The 17,571-nt window shown below is 44.8% G+C and overlaps 1 protein-coding gene across 1 annotated transcript in view; it reads left to right on the top strand.

Annotated features, from left to right (window-relative positions):
• cenatac (centrosomal AT-AC splicing factor) overlaps positions 1–17,571 on the top strand; it is a 50,637-nt gene that overhangs the window by 28,197 nt on the left and 4,869 nt on the right. Inside the window, exons 2-10 of the mRNA XM_038778801.1 lie at positions 1,682–1,719; positions 3,647–3,813; positions 3,999–4,097; positions 5,731–5,797; positions 7,869–7,931; positions 11,070–11,131; positions 13,196–13,310; positions 14,293–14,332; positions 15,377–15,466. Coding sequence (XP_038634729.1) covers positions 1,682–1,719; positions 3,647–3,813; positions 3,999–4,097; positions 5,731–5,797; positions 7,869–7,931; positions 11,070–11,131; positions 13,196–13,310; positions 14,293–14,332; positions 15,377–15,466 — 741 coding nt within the window. The remainder of the gene's footprint in view (positions 1–1,681; positions 1,720–3,646; positions 3,814–3,998; positions 4,098–5,730; positions 5,798–7,868; positions 7,932–11,069; positions 11,132–13,195; positions 13,311–14,292; positions 14,333–15,376; positions 15,467–17,571) is intronic.

The raw sequence follows: 17,571 nt of genomic DNA, 5'->3' as shown, positions 1-17,571 counted from the left end.
ATGGAGGGGGTGTGGGGAGGAGGGATGGAGGGGGTGTGGGGAGGTGGGGAGATGGAGGGGGGAGATGGAGGGGGTGTGGGGAGGAGGGGGGGATGGAGGGGTTGTGGGGAGGAGGGGAGATGGAGGGGGTGTGGGGAAGGGGGGAGGAGAGGGAGGGGGTGTGGGGAAGGGGGGAGAGGGAGGGGGTGTGGGGAGGGGGTGAGAGGAGGGGGGAGATGGGGAGGGGGTGAGAGGGGGGGGAGAGGGGGAGGTGGAGGGGGGGAGGATGGGGTGGGTAGAGGAGGGGGAGATGGAGGGGGGAATAGGAGATGGGGTTGGGGTTAGAGGAGGGATGGATGGAGGGAGGGAGTGGAGGTGGGGCGGAGGAGGAGGAGGGGGTAACCATAGAATCATTGAATTTACAGTGCTTGGGCAGCACGGTGGCCTAGTGGTTAGCACAACCGCCTCACGGCGCTGAGGTCCCAGGTTCGAATCCCGGCCCTGGGTCACTGTCTGTGTGGAGTTTGCTCATTCTCCCCGTGTCTGCGTGGGTTTCGCCCCCACAACCCAAAAATGTGCAGAGTAGGTGGATTGGCCACACTAAATTGCCCCTTGATTGGAAAAAAATAATTGGGTAATCTAAATTTAAAAAAAAAAAAAAAAGAATTTACAGTGCAGAAAGAGGCCATTCTGCCCATCGAGTCTGCACCGGCTCTTAGCCCGCGCCTCAACACTATCCCCGTAACCCCACTTCACCTTTTTGGACACAAAGGGCAATTTATCATGGCCAATCCACCTAAACTGCACATCTTCGGACTGTGGGAGGAAACCGGAGCACCTGGAGGAAACCCACGCACACACAGGGAGAACATGCAGACTCCGCACAGACAGACCCAAGCCGGGAATCGAACCTGGGACCCTGGAGCTGTGAAGTAACTGCTAACCACTGTGCTACCGGGCTGGAAGAAGAAGAGAGAAAAGGAGGGGGAAGAAGAAGAAGAGGAGGAGGAAAGACCTAGTAGAGTGAAAGGGAAGGAGAAATGGGAGGGGTAGGGAAGTTGGGAAACGCAGAGGAGGAGATGTTAGGATCTTAAATCCAGATTTATAAGGGCAGCACACTGATGCAGTGGTTAGCACAGCTGCCTCAGGGACAGCATGGTGGTGCAGTGGTTCGCACTGCTGCCTCATGGCGCCGAGATCCCAGGTTCGATCCCAGCTCTGGGTCACTGTCAGTGTGGAGTTTGAAAATTCTCCCCATGTTTGTGTGGGTTCCCCCCCAAAGATGTGCAGATTAGGTGAATTGATCATGCTAAATTGCCCCTTAATTGGGGATTGCTAAATTGCCCCTTAATTGGGGAAGAAAAATGAATTGGGTACTCTAAATTTAGTTTTTTAAATCCTGATTTATTTTCATCCTCTCAACCAGAGACGCTGAGGTCAGTGCCCATATTTCTATTGGAGTCTCTCTGTAACGGACCACTGACAGTTTTGAAGATAATGCCGTGACACAACTAAAACTAATGATTCCATTTGTGTCCACATCCTGTTTTTCGAAGGAATAGCAAATGTGGAATTCTACTGCCAATGCAGCTAAAAGAACAATCGCAACAGTGCCTTTAAGAAATTGAGCTCTGTTGTGCTGACAGTTAAAGTCAGGCGCAAAGGCACAGAGCGCTTCACATTTTTCATACTTGAGCAACAGGTGCTGCTGTGTTCCCTTTATCATGTTCTCGGAAAAAGGTACTGTTCCCAATTGCTCTGTAACTGACATCTGTGGGTCGTGATTTTCAGTTTTAACAGCACTGTGGGTGCACTTTGTACAAGATAGCTCACCACATGAATGAGAGCGAACTGCCAACAATGTCCTCCACTCATGAACGAATAATAGTTGGAAATTCTGTACAGTGATAATCAGCCGACAGGAGAATCCAAACCAATACTTATTGGTGGCATATTATAAACTATAGTCTGGCTTCAGGATAACCAGCAAGATATAATCAGTTCCACAACTTTGTGTTCAAATCATAGTTGATAAATATAATCCCAGATAATTGTAGGAAGAAGTGATCTTCTTGGTGGTGGGATTTGAGACATAATTGCATGTTCCACTTGTGTTTGGGACACTAGTTTACCAGTGTGTCCTGTACCTGTAATTCCTTACTCTATTGTTTCCTTCCTCTGTTGTTTACTCTTAATTCAAAGTTTCTTAATTGGGTTTTCAGTCATTTAAATTGAAATTATGATTAAAGCCACCTTGTGCATTGTTAGACCTTTTTTGTTTTGAACAACAAATTGATAATATTCCTGGAAACTTCCATCTTAATGTACTTTAATCAAATGTGCAGCCAGTTGCAAAGTCATTACTCAGCCTTGTGCCTATAAGAATGTAGGTTAAACAAATCTATTATTAACTATTAGAGGATAACACTTTATTATAATTTGAGCATTCTCCAAATATTTGACACAGACATAGAATTTACAGTGCAGAAGGAGGCCATTCGGCCCATCGAGTCTGCACCGGCTCTTGGAAAGAGCACCCTACCCAAGCCCACATCCCCACCCTCTCCCCATAACCCAGTAACCCCACCCAACACGAAGGGCAATTTTGGACACTAAGGGCAATTTATCATGGCCAATCCACCTAACCTGCACATCTTTGGACTGTGGGAGGAAACCGGAGCACCCGGAGGAAACACACGCGCACACGGGGAGGACGTGCAGACTCCACACAGAGTGACCCAAGCCGGGAATCGAACCTGGGACCCTGGAGCTGTGAAGCAATTGTGCTAACCACTATGCTACCGTGCCGCCCGGGATCGAACCCAGGTCCTTGAGCACCATAGGCAGCAGCGCTAACCACATTGCCACCGTGCCACCCAAAGTAATGTAGGATAGCAGGCCATTGGGTGAGCAATGAATCCCTACAGTACAGAAGGAGGCGCCACCCCACAGGTGCGGTAGGGGGGAGAGGGAGAGAAGATACTTGCTTCCTGACAGCCCTCCTGAACTGCCTAATTATAATTGTCCGGTTATGCCCCCACTGCATCTACCCTGGCAAATACTTAAACATCTTAACCCCTTTAATTAGATGGACACTTACTCTTCTATTGTCATTCACCCTTTTGTGAAAACATGTAAGGTATTCCAAGCTGATTATTGGAGATGTTTAGTGAGACAAATGGGGATTAGCTTGCCTTGCAAGTTTTCAACAATCAGAATTGCACATATATTGGGCGGCATGTGGCGCAGTGGTTAGCACTAGGACTGTGGCGCAGTGGTTAGCAACTAGGACTGTGGCGCAGTGGTTGGCACTGGGACTGCGGTGCTGAGGACCCGGGTTCAAATCCCGGCCCTGGGTCACTGTCCGTGTGGAGTTTGCACATTCTACCCGTGTCTGCGTGGGTTTCATCCCAACAACCCAAAGATGTGCAGGTTAGGTGGATTGACCGTGCTAAATTGCCCTTCAATTGGAAAAAAATATATAATTGGGTACTCTAAAGTTTTAAAAAAAAACTGCACATAAATTGAGACCCTGTCAAGGAGGTGTTTAAACAAGCTTTCAAAATATTCCATCTTATTTAGTAAATGTGAATTTGCTGATTACAATCTAGAGAAATTCACCAAAGCAGCGATGTTTCCTCTTAAAGTGGTTGCTGTTAATCCCCAGGTAGAGGATGCTCAGCAGTTTCTTAAAGAAGTGAAAGTGGAGAAATATGACTTCACTGAGCACGAGCAGAACTTCTGGTGTTATTGCTGCAAGAGGGAAGTGAAGAAACACATCACGAACGAGAGCCTGGCAGTGCTGTACGGAGGGCTGCTGGAGCACTTTGTAAGGTACTGAATCACCTCTTTCCCCCATTTCCTGAGTAGTATAGAATAAAGATTTGTCTGCGATAGTGACGGGCAATTTCAGTGGTCACTATTGACAACCATGCTGCACTCATTGTTCTGATTTGCAACAAAATAGGAAGCACGAGTATCTCAACTGATATGAATGTTAACTTTTTGACTTTATGTAGCTCAGAACACTTGAAGCAAACCAACACATTCTGGTGGGAAAACAAAGCGGACATTAAATTGAAAGACAAGTTTCTGCTGTCTGGCGATGGTTATGAGAAGTAAGTGGCGGATTTCCACTCTGCTATTTATTTATTTATTTATTATAAATTTAGAGTACCCAATTCATTTTTTCCAATTAAGGGGCGATTTAGCGTGTTCAATCCACCCACCTTGCACATCTTTGGGTTTTGGGGGCGAAACCCACGCAAACATGTGCAAACTCCACATGGACAGTGACCCAGAGCCGGGATCGAACCTGGGACCACTGCAATTTATATTATCAAAATTTGTTCTTGTACAGCCATTCAATAAAATCAAAATTAATTCTCAACTCCACTTTATTGTCTGCTTCCCACAAGATTTCAAAAATATCATCAATCTCAGCCTTGAATACGCTCAACTACGCTACCTGGGGAATACGCTCCCCTTCAGGGGAGGCAGTGGTGTAGTGGCATTGTCACTGGATAACTAATCCAGAGACCGAGAGCAAGACCTGGGGACCTGGGTTCAAATCTCACGAGGGCCGATGGTGAAATTTGAATTCAATAAAAACTCTGTAGGGGCCTCACGGTAGCATGGTGGTTAGCATCAATGCTTCACAGCTCCAGGGTCCCAGGTTCGATTCCCGGCTGGGTCACTGTCTGTGTGGAGTCTGCACGTCCTCCCCGTGTGTGCGTGGGTTTCCTCCGGGTGCTCCGGTTTCCTCCCACAGTCCAAAGATGTGCGGGTTAGGTGGATTGGCCATGCTAAATTGCCCGTAGTGTAAGGTTAATGGAGGGGATTGTTGGGTTACGGGTATACGAGTTACGTGGGTTTAAGTAGGGTGATCATTGCTCGGCACAACATCGAGGGCCGAAGGGCCTGTTCTGTGCTGTACTGTTCTATGTTCTATGTTCTATTGAGCATTCACAACCGAGTGAAGAACTCCTGTCTGGAGTTTGCACATTCTCAGTGTGTCTGCGTGGGTCTTGCCCCCACAACCCAAAAAGATATGCAGGGTAGGCGGATTGGCCATGCTAATTTACCCCTTAGTTGGAACATTTTTTAAAAGATGGGGTATTTGGGGACCCATTTTGAAATATGGTCCTGCAGCAATGTTCAACAGGCTTCCACAAAGAAAGAATGAAAATGATGGGCGGAAAATGACCTGCTGATCCATCAAGTCTGTCTCATACAGTCATGTTACAGCCAGGCATCCCAATCTTTTATGCACCATCAGCTATGTCAATTCCTTAATGGGGCAAAACAAACCAACAATTTTTTCTTCGTGAAAAACATGGTTAATTTGAAGATAAAAGAATACTGGAAAACTCTGCTCAAAACCCCCAACGGTGGTCAAATAAGTCCCATGAGACTTCAGTGAACGCATGGAAACAACCATCTCTAGGCAGTGGTAATGGCTTCAGCCGGGACCTCGTCCAGTTCTCTTTGGAAGTCCTGCTGCAAATTCACACCAACTGCGTGAGCTAGCAACCATTTCCTTCATTTTTTTTTCCTCCCCCCCCCCCCCCCCCCCCCTGTTTGATGTGCTTTGCTATGTCACAAAATGATATGTGTATGCTTTATATGGAGGTTAGGGGGCCCCTAACTGTATCCTTAATTGGGGACCAATTATGAGAGAAGAAAAATGAATAAAAACTAGGACTTTTTCCAGTTTTTCAGAATTCTCTTTCCACTGTCTATTTTATTAAGGTTCAAAGTGGCTGTCGCAAAGGCAGTGGAAAACTATGAAGAGAAGGAGGACGAATATATTAAACAGGTATGTTTAGGTTAAATTGGTGTAAATGAATGAGATTCGATGCAATGTTATCGTTAAGGTGTTAGCTGTGGGTAGCATTCTTGCCTCTTGTGTCAGTAGATTGTCATATCCTACTTTGGGGTGGGGGGGGGGGGGGCTCAGCACAGATTCTAACCTGTCACTCGAAATTGCAGTACTGAAAGGATTCCATGGCACCAGTTCAAAGCTTCGCAGTGCCAGGGTCTCCCGGTTTCAATTCCGGGTGACTGTGTGGAGTTTACACATTCTCCCCGTGTGTGCGTGGGTTTCCTCCTGGGTGCTCCAGTTTCCTCCCACAGTCCAAAGATGTGCAGGTTCGAGAGGTTGGTCATTCTAAATTGCCCCTTTGTGTCCAAAAGGTTTGGTGAGTTAAGGGCAATGGGGTGTGGGTCTCGGTAAGGTGCTCTTTCAGTGGGTAAGTCCAGACGCGATGGGCCGAATGGCTGCCTCCTGCACTGTAGGGATTTTATGAAATGGAGAAATATCAAAGAGCAGAGGAATTCTTCCCAATTTTATTTCCCTCTCGAAACCACAAATAAAATATCTGGTTATTTTTGTCACTCTGTGGGAGCTTGCAAATTGGCTGCTGCACTTTCTACATTCGAGCCGTGATGACACTTCAAAAATTACTTCACTGACTGATACACACTTTGGGATGTCCTGAGGTTGTGGAAGGTGATGTGAAATATGCATGTCTTTCTTTAGCCTATGACCCGGTGCATCTCTGCTACATTGTCTCTTTCTCAACCATTTAAATAATCAGATTTGGGCATACTAGAAGCCCTGATAATTTATGTTCCTGTTGTCAAAATATGTCCAGTCTTGGGGGCAGCACGGTGGCGCAGTGTGTTAGCCCTGCTGCTTCACGTCCCAGGTTCAATCCCAGCTCTGGGTCGCTGTTTATGTGGAGTTTGCACATTCTCCCTGTGTCTGCGTGGGTTTCGCCCCCATAAACCAAAGATGTGCAGGATAGGTGGATTGGCCACGCTAAAATTGCCCCTTAATTGGAAAACATTTATAAAAAAGGAACTTGTTACAGGTGACACCGTGGTTAGAACTACTGCCTTACAAAGCCAGGGACCCGGCTTCAATCCCTGCCTTGGATGATTGTGTGGAGTTTGCACATTCTCCCCTTGTCTGCATGGGTTTCCTCCAGGTGCTCTGGTTTCTCCCTGTGTCTGCGTGGGTTTCGCCCCCACAAACCAAAGATGTGCAGGGTAGGTGGATTGGCCACGCTAAAATTGCCCCTTAATTGGAAAAAATTAATTGGGCACTCTAAAGTTTAAAAAATAAATAAGTAACTATGTCCAGTCTTTGACCAAGAAAATCTAATAGTGTTACTAAAACAAAACCAAAGTGACAACTGAGAATATACAGGTATATCTTACAACCAGTACTGTTTAACGAGATTGCACTAAAGTTCTCTGGTTTTATTTTTGTAATACTGGTGTGAAGCCGCCACAGTCCCCAAGGACTAGAGGCTACTCTCTCCTTTTGAGACAGAGCTGACTGGTGGTGATTTAACCTGGGGAGCCACCACACCTCGGCTGAGGGGCAAGGTTGAGAAGGCGTGGCCTTCATGGATAACGTCAGCCAGGACGTGAATTGAATGTGCGCTGTTGGTGTCGCTCCACGTCATGAACCAGTCGTCCAGCTAACCGACCTCCTATCTGGGTATGGTGCTTATCAGAAAACTGTTGTGTCCTCCTGGTACTGAGGATTTGCAAGGGACCGTCTTGATTATTGCTTCAAAGAAGCGTAAGACACTGGTTGATATCTCATTGAAACATTAGCATCATTGTTAACCATATCAGCAGGAATTATTTTCTTTGCTACTTGAACAAAGGAGTTAACCTAACCATCCTTTTTAATGCTTCCATTCAGTTACTGTAGTGTACTTGTTACCGATAATGTATTGCCTGTGTCTAAAGGCAGGCCTGTGTTCTCCCCCCCCCCCCACCCCGTGTTTAATAGATTCCATTGTCTCTCTTGACTTTTCACTGCAGCAACAAGTGATTATTTTAAATTTTGTCATTTGTTCAATTCCCTCTAGGAAGCAGAATATATTCGAGAAGTGGAACGGAGAAGACAGGAGGTAGTGCAGGCTGGCTTTGAGGTTGGTTTTACCTGGATGAGCCTGAACAGTATCCATGGCAACTGTTGTATTTTACACCTACTGATATACGTATTGCGCAATTACTCTGAAAGACATAAATGAGGCTTCCTTGATAATTTGCTGGTTAAGGCCGTACATAGCTAAGCCGTAGGAAAGCCCTGAACTTTAGACTCCTGATCTGTTTTGGCAAATCTCAGTGAGGGCGACATTCAAATGGCTGCAATTGGCATTCGCTGAACTTCTGTTGGAGTGGAAAGTCACAAAGCCTGGATGCTTTATGTCAATCGCAATCCAGAGATGCTCCCCCTGCCACCCCAGAGCCCAAAAGCGTGTGTGCAGATATTATGTAAAGCTAGGATTGAGCACTTGACTTCAATTAGTTTTCCAACATTGCCTGTCAACAGTAGGACAACCACCAGCCACAACTGGAGCCTTCAGAGAGGAAACAAAAGGACTTAAAAATTCTTAAGCGATGCTGTGTTTTTCCACTTTATTCATACAAAACTGACTCAAACCAAGAAATCTCCAATCTAAAAGCAATTGCTTTAATTCAGAGTTGAGTTTTGTGGAACAGTATATGCAGTAATGCCTCTAAATATGGTTCTATTAATATATGAACATTCCCTCCTTTTGGTTTTGCTATTCCTGCAGGTTAGGTGGATTGGCCACGCTAAATTGCCCCTTTGTGTCCAAAAGGGTAGGTGGGGTTACGGGGATAGGATGGAGGTGTGGGCTCCCCAGGTTAAATCACCACCAGTCAGCTCTGTCTCAAAAGGAGAGAGTAGCCTCTAGTCCTTGGGGACTGTGGCGGCTTCACACCAGTATTACAAAAATAAAACCAGAGAACTTTAGTGCAATCTCGTTAAACAGTACTGGTTGTAAGATATACCTGTATATTCTCAGTTGTCACTTTGGTTTTGTTTTAGTAACACTATTAGATTTTCTTGGTCAAAGACAACCACCAGCCACAACTGGAGCCTTCAGAGAGGAAACAAAAGGACTTAAAAATTCTTAAGCGATGCTGTGTTTTTCCACTTTATTCATACAAAACTGACTCAAACCAAGAAATCTCCAATCTAAAAGCAATTGCTTTAATTCAGAGTTGAGTTTTGTGGAACAGTATATGCAGTAATGCCTCTAAATATGGTTCTATTAATATATGAACATTCCCTCCTTTTGGTTTTGCTATTCCTGCAGGTTAGGTGGATTGGCCACGCTAAATTGCCCCTTTGTGTCCAAAAGGGTAGGTGGGGTTACGGGGATAGGATGGAGGTGTGGGCTTAAGTAGGGTACTCTTTCCAACGGCCGGTGCAGACTCAATGGGCTGAATGGCCTCCACTGTAAATTCTTATGATCTGATTTCTAACTTTTTCTTTTCCTGTACTGAGTGAGGGATATCATTGTAACCTTTTCCCCATTCTGTTAATGTTTATAGAAAATTAGCAGAAAAATGTGATTCGAATGATGGCTTCAATTCAGTGTGATGAATGGCCTCCCCTTATGTTCTACTCCCTGTGGTTCAAACCTCTCTATCCATAATGCTCATATCCCATAAACATCTTTTTTTAAAAACCTCTATCTGCAAAGAGAATTACTTTCCTCCAAATCGGTTAGTCTCAAACCTCAGCTATATGTTCAAAGGCAAAATATGGGTGTCGCTGCTGAGATTAAATGTCTTTGTGGGGGCAATAAAGGTGATGTTGACTAACAACTAGAGGAGCCCCTACAACAGGCATGCACTGATTATGAGTACTGTATCCCTCATTAGAATGGAAAACATGCTCCTAAACTGCATCTTAGTCAGGTTGGGTATATTTTGAATTTTCTATCTGTGCATTTTAAGAGAATTAAACATCCTTGTCTGATTGTACCCCAGAAATGATTCTGTGCCCTAAAGGAAGAGGGAAGTTAGGATTTTCTTAAAGTGAATGAAAATTTTGATACAGGTCGAGTATCCTTGACCCGTAACTCCAAAAACCAAACACACCCATAAACCTCGCGACCTTTAGCATGGAAAGTTTAATTGTTTTGCGCTGTTTGTTTACCACGTGGTTTTGTGGCAAACATTTTTTTTTAAAGTGAACTTGTGGGCATGGTGGCACAGTGGCTCGCACTGCTGCCTCATGGTGCCGGGTCACTGTCTGTGTGGAGTTTGCACATTCTCCCCGTGTCTGCATAGATCTCACCCCCACAACCCAAAGATGTGCAGGGTAGGTGGATTGGCCATGCTAGGGGATAGGGCAGGGAATGGGCCATCGTAGGGTGATCTTTCAGAGGGTTGGTGCAGACTCAATTGGCCGAGTGGCTTCCTTCTGCACTGTAGGGTTTCTATGGGTATGGATTCCCTGCAGTTATTCAGTGATGCAGCTTGCTTTTCTCGCCATTTTATTTACTTTACACAATAGCTAGCCTAGGCTGAAATGCGATTGGCCCCGAGGGTTTCGGGTAAAGGTCATGTGACCTATAGGTACAAATTTTCCAGTAGCTACATTTATCCCTTTCCCAGTTATCTGTTGAAAATAATGGAAAACCAATTCTCTGTTTAAGATGTTCTAAAGAAAATGGACATAATAAATACATCCATTGCGATGTAATTCCACAAATCAAACATTTACTCGGTTGCAATAGCTTGTCACCAATATTCAATATAATGTATTATTTTATTAATGTAAATATTTCCTAGACTAGTATATTTAATGCTAGTCTCCTTTGTTTAATATAGGAACAGTGAAGGGAAATATTTGCACGGTGAAAGGTTTGGTGTATTTGTGTTGTTTTAAGTGAGGAAGGCATTAACAATGCTTCAAACAGCCTTGGAACACGGGAACAATTTGACTCCTGTACCCAGCCCTGAGAGCTCACCAATGTAGGTAACCAGCATGTGAGTTTATGGCTGGGAGTCTGTTACTCAAATATAGCAGAGGGAGCACTTGTAAAGCTAAATTGTTGTGGATTATATCCTATTCCCCAAGATCATCAAGACCATTGGGGTTGAACATCTAGAGCCTGCGTAGTTTTGTTACAATGCATTTTACAGATGAACATCTGGATGCTTATTCACCTCTTGCAATAGTTACTACTGATGCTGTATTTTAAACTTTAAGAAAAAAGTGTTGATTTTTCCTGAATCAAAACCAGCCACAGGCAGAGCAGAATTCTGTCGATGGGTTTCCAGTGTTTGCAGTCGACCACTATGAGAGGTAAGAGAAAAGTGTTTTATTATTATTTTTTAATCTCTACTGATATGTTGACAAAACGTGTAAACATTATCGTTATCACGGCAGTCGGTCCTTGTGACACCTTTAATCTGTGTTGGAAAATGCATAGATGTGAATGCCGAGTGAGGGTATGATCAGGCATTTCTGATCCACACTTGAACGTTCATTATCAAGCCTCGCACGTGAAGATTGACCAGGTATTGGATGACCTGATATTGGAAGGTAGCTGGCTCTGATGCGACCATATCCCAGGAAGAATTGTATAAATTGAAAGGCATTGCTGTGATTCCAACAGTTCGTCCAACATCCCAGAATATCTCCCTCTATTTCTAGTTCCTGGAGAACATGCTCCTTAGTATTTGCAAGTCCTGCATGTGTTGGATGATTTGTAAACTCGGGACAAAACTGTCACTGTTACCCCACAAGATGACATTCAGGTAAGTCTTAAGGCAGATGTTGAAAGTTATCCCCATGGTGCTGCTCCATGTTGGAAAGTCAGCATGTAACACCATATATGTAGGCTTGTGTGACTTCTCTGTCCCACTAGTATGGTCAGTTGTGGAACCAGAAGCTAGATGTATCCAGGAGGGAAATGACACTTGGAAAGAGCCATGCTTGTGTGCATTCCAGCACCTAGCTGCAGAGTGGCACTGACGCAATGTTCTGGGGTCAGATTAGTTATCCTTTCACTTATAAAAAGTGTGTGTGTGTATATGTGTATGTGTGTGTGAGAGAGAATCTCTGGTAGGTCTTTAATTCCGACAACTAGTTTTGCTGTGGCATTCTCTAAATCAAGTCTTAATCACAGGTGTTTATATAGGTGGAACCACTAGAAGGTGGAGGGCTTTCAGATGACATTTTATAACTCTTATCTCCCCCCCCCCCCCCTTCCCATTCTCCTGTCACCGTGTTTCTTTCTATTGCGTATTTTCTTTCCTTTTTACCCCTTCTCCATCCCCTATTATTTGCAGTTGACATCTGATGGTGGCACGCTGGGGAGAAAAATGACTTGTCTTTCCCACAGCAGAAAAATATGGTGCATTTTGATCAAGAGTTAACCCCAACTTCATTGGATTTGATTTGTTTTCTCTGCGTTTAGATAGGGTTTTGTTTTAAACAAATCAGGTCACTGAATGTTGGCAGTCTTGGGAAAGACGGTGACAATGGAGATGCACTTTTTCAAAGATCCTGTAACTTCTTGTCAGTTTTCTCCTTTTTTTTTAAATGGCTGAAATTGTTTTTCCCAGGAACGGTAGAACTGTTAGAGGGATGGTGCACACCTAAAGCTGTCCCTGAATACCAGTTATTCAGCAGTTCCAACTTCTCCTACTTCTTACATAATTAACGTCTCAACCATGATACAGGCGGATTGTGTTATTGCCCCCCCCCTCATCCACATACCCCATTCAGCAACTCTGAGAACTGCTGTGCATCTGCTTCTTGCCTCTGCCAAACTAACCACTAAAACGATCCTGACTTCCATCCCCTTTGGCTAAGACTCAGTTTCCCATCCCATTTCTTCCCGACTAAGTCAGACTTCTCGACTTGGAGAGATTGGTGCAAAGACGATTCTCGATTGTCTTTGCCAACAGATTTATAGCACAGGGAGTGGAATGGGGAATGTTTCCAAGACCAGCAATTTCTTGGATGTTTTTCTTATTCCCAAAGAAGACTGCTGACGAGAAGACGCACCTTGAATATGTGATAACATCATGAATTCCAGAGAGTTGAGGAGGAGCGATAAAGTAAAAAATGCTGAAGTTTCCAATCTTAATGTTGGAATGTGTCTGGTGGAGTGAGGATATAGATACACAGCTTTTATTTCTGTGTTGGAATTGTGAAGGATATTCACCCTGCAGTTGCCCAGGCTGCAGAGCCCTGTTGTTATGTTGCTGCTAACCGTGAAGGTCAAGCCATGGTCCGGAGGAGTGATAGATTCATACTTTCAATGAAAATTCATTCATCTGTTTGTTTGTTGAGGGGGTGGTGGGGAGAGCATGCTCTTTTACAAAAACTATTCAGATAATTTTATTGTCTCTCTGCAAGTCATGGTGTTGGTGCCTACAGCACGGAAGACACGGAACCTGGACCGAGTGGAGTACATTTTCATCATCCCAGTAATATGACAAATGGACAAACCTTGACTTTCGTTGGTGGCCAGGTGATGTGTGAATATATAATTTGAGGTACTTCTGTGAAGTGTCAATGTGTTTTGGGTGCATAACAGTGTTAGATGTTGCAGCAAAATCTATTCAACTGGAAGGAAAGTTTGATGTGCAATGCTGCTGCACCCTTGATACCTTTTCATTGTTTATTTGGGGAGAGAATTTGCACTGGTACTTCCAACTTCCATCTACTTTCTGAAGCCTTGTGGCACTTCAGCGCGGCTTGTTGCACGGAAGAGTTTGGACCTGACCTGCTGTAATCTCATACTCACGCTCTGGATCTACCGACACATCAAGGTGGCCTATACTAAAGTCAGTATGTAATCCAACCATTGTGGTTTGTGCTGAAATCAGATATACTCCAAGCATCAACTATTTGGATTTTTAAAAAGCTTTTAGAGAAAATGCTTCAGGCTGCTGCTCTCTTGAGAATAAACTTAATATCAGCAATCCACTTGAGAAGGGGTTTGAAGGGGCACGGGACAGTGGCGCAGTGATCAGCTCTCGGCGCCGAGGACCCGGGTTTGAACCCAGTCCCGGGTCACTATCCGTGAGGGGTTTGCACATTCTCTGTGTGGGTCTCACCCCCACAACCCAAAGACGTGCAGGGTAGGTGGATTGGCCACGCTAAATTGCCCCTTAATTGGGGGGAAAAAAAATAGTGTGCTCTAAATTTATTTTTAAAACTCGGTTCCCTTGATTTGCATTTATTTGGTGTGTACAATGTAGTTTTAAACCTGAGCAATACAGTTGTATTTTCATTGTGGTTATGGTATTTATAAAAGGCTAAGACGCTGCATAATTGTTGCCGTGACTGCGATATGATGTAGCTGACCCATGTAGTCTGATCATATGAGTATATGAAAAAGCAAAAATGATACTAACGTTTACTTGAATATTCCATCTTTTTAATGTGCAATTTTAATTTGGGTTTGGTCTGCTTGGATTTGCAATTAATGTCTCTAACTTTTCCTGCAGTTCCAGATATCCGAACCAGAAACCAGGAATATTTACACAGGTGAAGAAATCACTTTCTGCAGGTTTTCAATGTGTACTGTAATGACTCATTTTGAAGTGGAATTTGGGAAAAGATTAGTATGCAAGTGTTATATATTTGGATGATGCAGTGATCAGTAAACAAACATCTTCTGTGTGAAGTAGTAATTTGCGAATTAGTATAAACCAGAGTTTATACTGGTGTAGTTACTTGAATATCACTTGAGTAAATGCTGCTGATTAACAGGCAGGCATACAGTGGGCTGCATTATTAGCCACTTAAGTTTATTGTACTGCAACATCTGATGAACAAATTTCACCTTAATTTCCATCGTGAGGGTCTAGAAACAATAGGTGTAACCTAATAGCATGTTTTTGGTGTAGAATATTTGCAGAAATATGAATACTTTTCTAGTGATCCAACACATGTACAATTTGACCATTTTATATAATTTTCCAAACGTTTTCATTTTAGTTTCTCCCTTCCCTCTTTCTGATTTTTTTCCCTTTAATATTCTGGGAGTCACTAGCAAGGCTGGCATTCATTGCCTATCCCTGGTTGCTGTTGAGAAGGTAACAGTGAGTGACCTTTCTGAATGCTACAGTCTGTTTGCTGAAGGTACTCCCACATTTCTCATCTAAGAGAATAGCAGCATACTGCTGGCCTTCAACAAGTTATATATGAGAGGATACCTTGCCATCTGGATCTGTGTACTGTACATAAAGGTTCTCGCCCTTCCAGTTTAACTGTATATTATTTCTCTTTTAAATTCTTCTGTTTAATATTATAAATCACTTTACTCAGAATTTTCAGGATCACGAGGGTAGGTTGTAATCTTGTGGGATATCTGCATCTTCACTTCTGCAAAACCTCAAGTTGCAAACCTATATTTATTTGTGAAATAAATTAGACCAGATTCTTCTGTGAAAAGATGCACCTTCTTTACACTGTTGCCATTTATTATTTTTCTCCACCTTTAACATTATAGTTCTGTTCTGATTTAAGATCATGCTCTGGTGATTGCACCTTTGTTTCCAGCTGATAATCTTTACATCTGATCTCCAGGTGCTACTCCACCCTGGCTTATCGATGAGGACGATCCAGACACTACACCAAAGCCAATAGGGCCATCTTATGAGGAGTTTATCCAACAGAGTATGTGTTTGATATTCTGGATGACCACTTAATTAGAATGGATTGAGATGTCATGAAATCATAATGTTACTGCACAGAAAACAACATTTTTTTTTTTTAGAAAACATTTTATTGAGGCATTTATAATTTTAACATTCTAAACGAGAGCAGTCGGACACACACACACAACTCCAGTAACATCCCCCCCCCCACCCCGCCTGCACTAACTCCTAGTTACCCATATATTAGATTCCCTGCCCCCCCCCCCCCCCCCCCGCTTCCTGTTGACAGTCAGTTTTCCTCAAAGAAGTCGATGAACAGCTGCCACCTCCGAGGGAACCCCTGTAATGAATCCCGTAAGGCGAACTTAATCTTTAGCCTGAGAAACCCTACCATGTCACAGACCCACACCCTGACTTTGGAGGCTCCGAGTCCCTCCATCGCAGCAAAATCCGGCTCCAGGCCACCAGAGGCCAAAATATCGCACCCCACCCCACCAGGCTCCCAACTGTACCTTGGTACACATGACAATAAACAAATCCAATCCAATCTAAGAAGGTCCTTCTTGAGCAGGGGCGCGGGGAGGGAGTCTTGGCCCTTCCGAACTTTATTAACTACTACTGGGCAGTCAATATTTCGATGGTTAGGAAATGGGTAGTGGGGGAGGGGTCGGTGTGGGAGCGAGTGGAGGCAGCATCTTGCAAGGGCACGGGTCTGGAGGCTCGGTTAACGACACCTCTGCCATTCTCGCCGGCCTGGTACTCCACAAGCCCAGTGGTAGTGGGAACCCTGAGAGTGTGGGGGCAATGGAGCAGCACATGAGACTGTAGGGGGTGTCGGTGTGGTCACCGATCTGTGACAATCACTGGTTCGCTCCGGGGGGGGGGTGGCTGAACAGGGGCTTCAGGAGGTGGCAGAGGGCAGGGATTGAGGTGTTTCGGGATCTCTTCATTGTGGAGGGTTTTGCCGAGCCGAGGGGAGCTAGAGGAGGAGTTTGAGTTGCTGGGTGGGAGCGGAGTTCGGTACCTGCAGATGTGGGACTTTGTCTGGAGGCAAGTTCCAAGCTTCCCTCGCCTCCCTCTGAGGGGACTACAGGACAAGGTGGTATCTAAAACAGGGGTTGGTGAGGGGAGGGTCTCAGAAATATATAAGGAATTGATGGGAGTGGGAAGGGGTCCCAATCGGGGAGGTGAAGAGGAAGTGGAAGGACGAGTTGGAATTTCCCATTTCCTAACCATCGAAATATTGACTGCCCAGTATTAGTTAATAAAGTTCGGACGGGCCAAGCCTCCCTCCCCGTGCCACTGCTCAAGAAGGACCTTCTTGGATTAGATTTGTTTATTGTCATGTGTACCAAGGTACAGTAAAAATATTTTTCTGCAAGCAGCTCAACGGATCATTAAGTCTTCACCCTCGGGGGTTTTCTCAGCCCCTATAAAACCTGAGATCGCCACGTTCATCTTCCTAAAAAAGGCCTTGGGGGATGAAGATTGGAAGACACTGAAACACAAACAGCAATCTCGGGAGGACTGTCATCGTCAGTCTGTACCCTCCCCGCCAATGACAGCGGGAGCACGTCCTACCTACGGCAGTCCCCTTTCATTTGCTTAATCACCCTGCCCAAATTTAGTTTATGAAGCTGACCCCAGTCCCTTGCCACCTGAATCCCCAGGTACCTAAAACACCTTCCCACCACTTTGAATGGCATCTCCCTCGGTCTCCTCTCCTGCCCCCCTTGCCTGGATCGCGAAGACCTCGCTCTTGCTCATGTTCAGCTCTTACCCTGAAAACTGGCCAAATTCCTCCAGTATTCCCATAATTCCTGCAATTTCCCCCCCCCAAAACGGATGTTACATAAAGGAGCAAATCATCCACATCGAGCAAAACCCAATGTCCCCCTGCACAGACTAAAATACTCTGATCGAACCCGGTTGGTCCTTGCATTCGCCACCAGTGCCTGATCCACAAATCCCTGCCCGAACCTTCCCAGGACATCCCACAGGTACCTCCACTCCACCCAATCAAAGGCCTTTTCTGTGATCATGGCCACTACCACCTCGACCTCGCGCCCCTCCGCAGGCATCATTGTCACATTTGGGCAGCATGGTAGCATTGTGGATAGCACA

This window comes from Scyliorhinus canicula, chromosome 19, assembly GCF_902713615.1.
Source record: "Scyliorhinus canicula chromosome 19, sScyCan1.1, whole genome shotgun sequence".
Lineage (NCBI taxonomy): Eukaryota > Metazoa > Chordata > Chondrichthyes > Carcharhiniformes > Scyliorhinidae > Scyliorhinus > Scyliorhinus canicula.
Note: the sequence above shows the minus strand (reverse complement) of the source record. Positions and strands in the feature narration are given on the sequence as shown.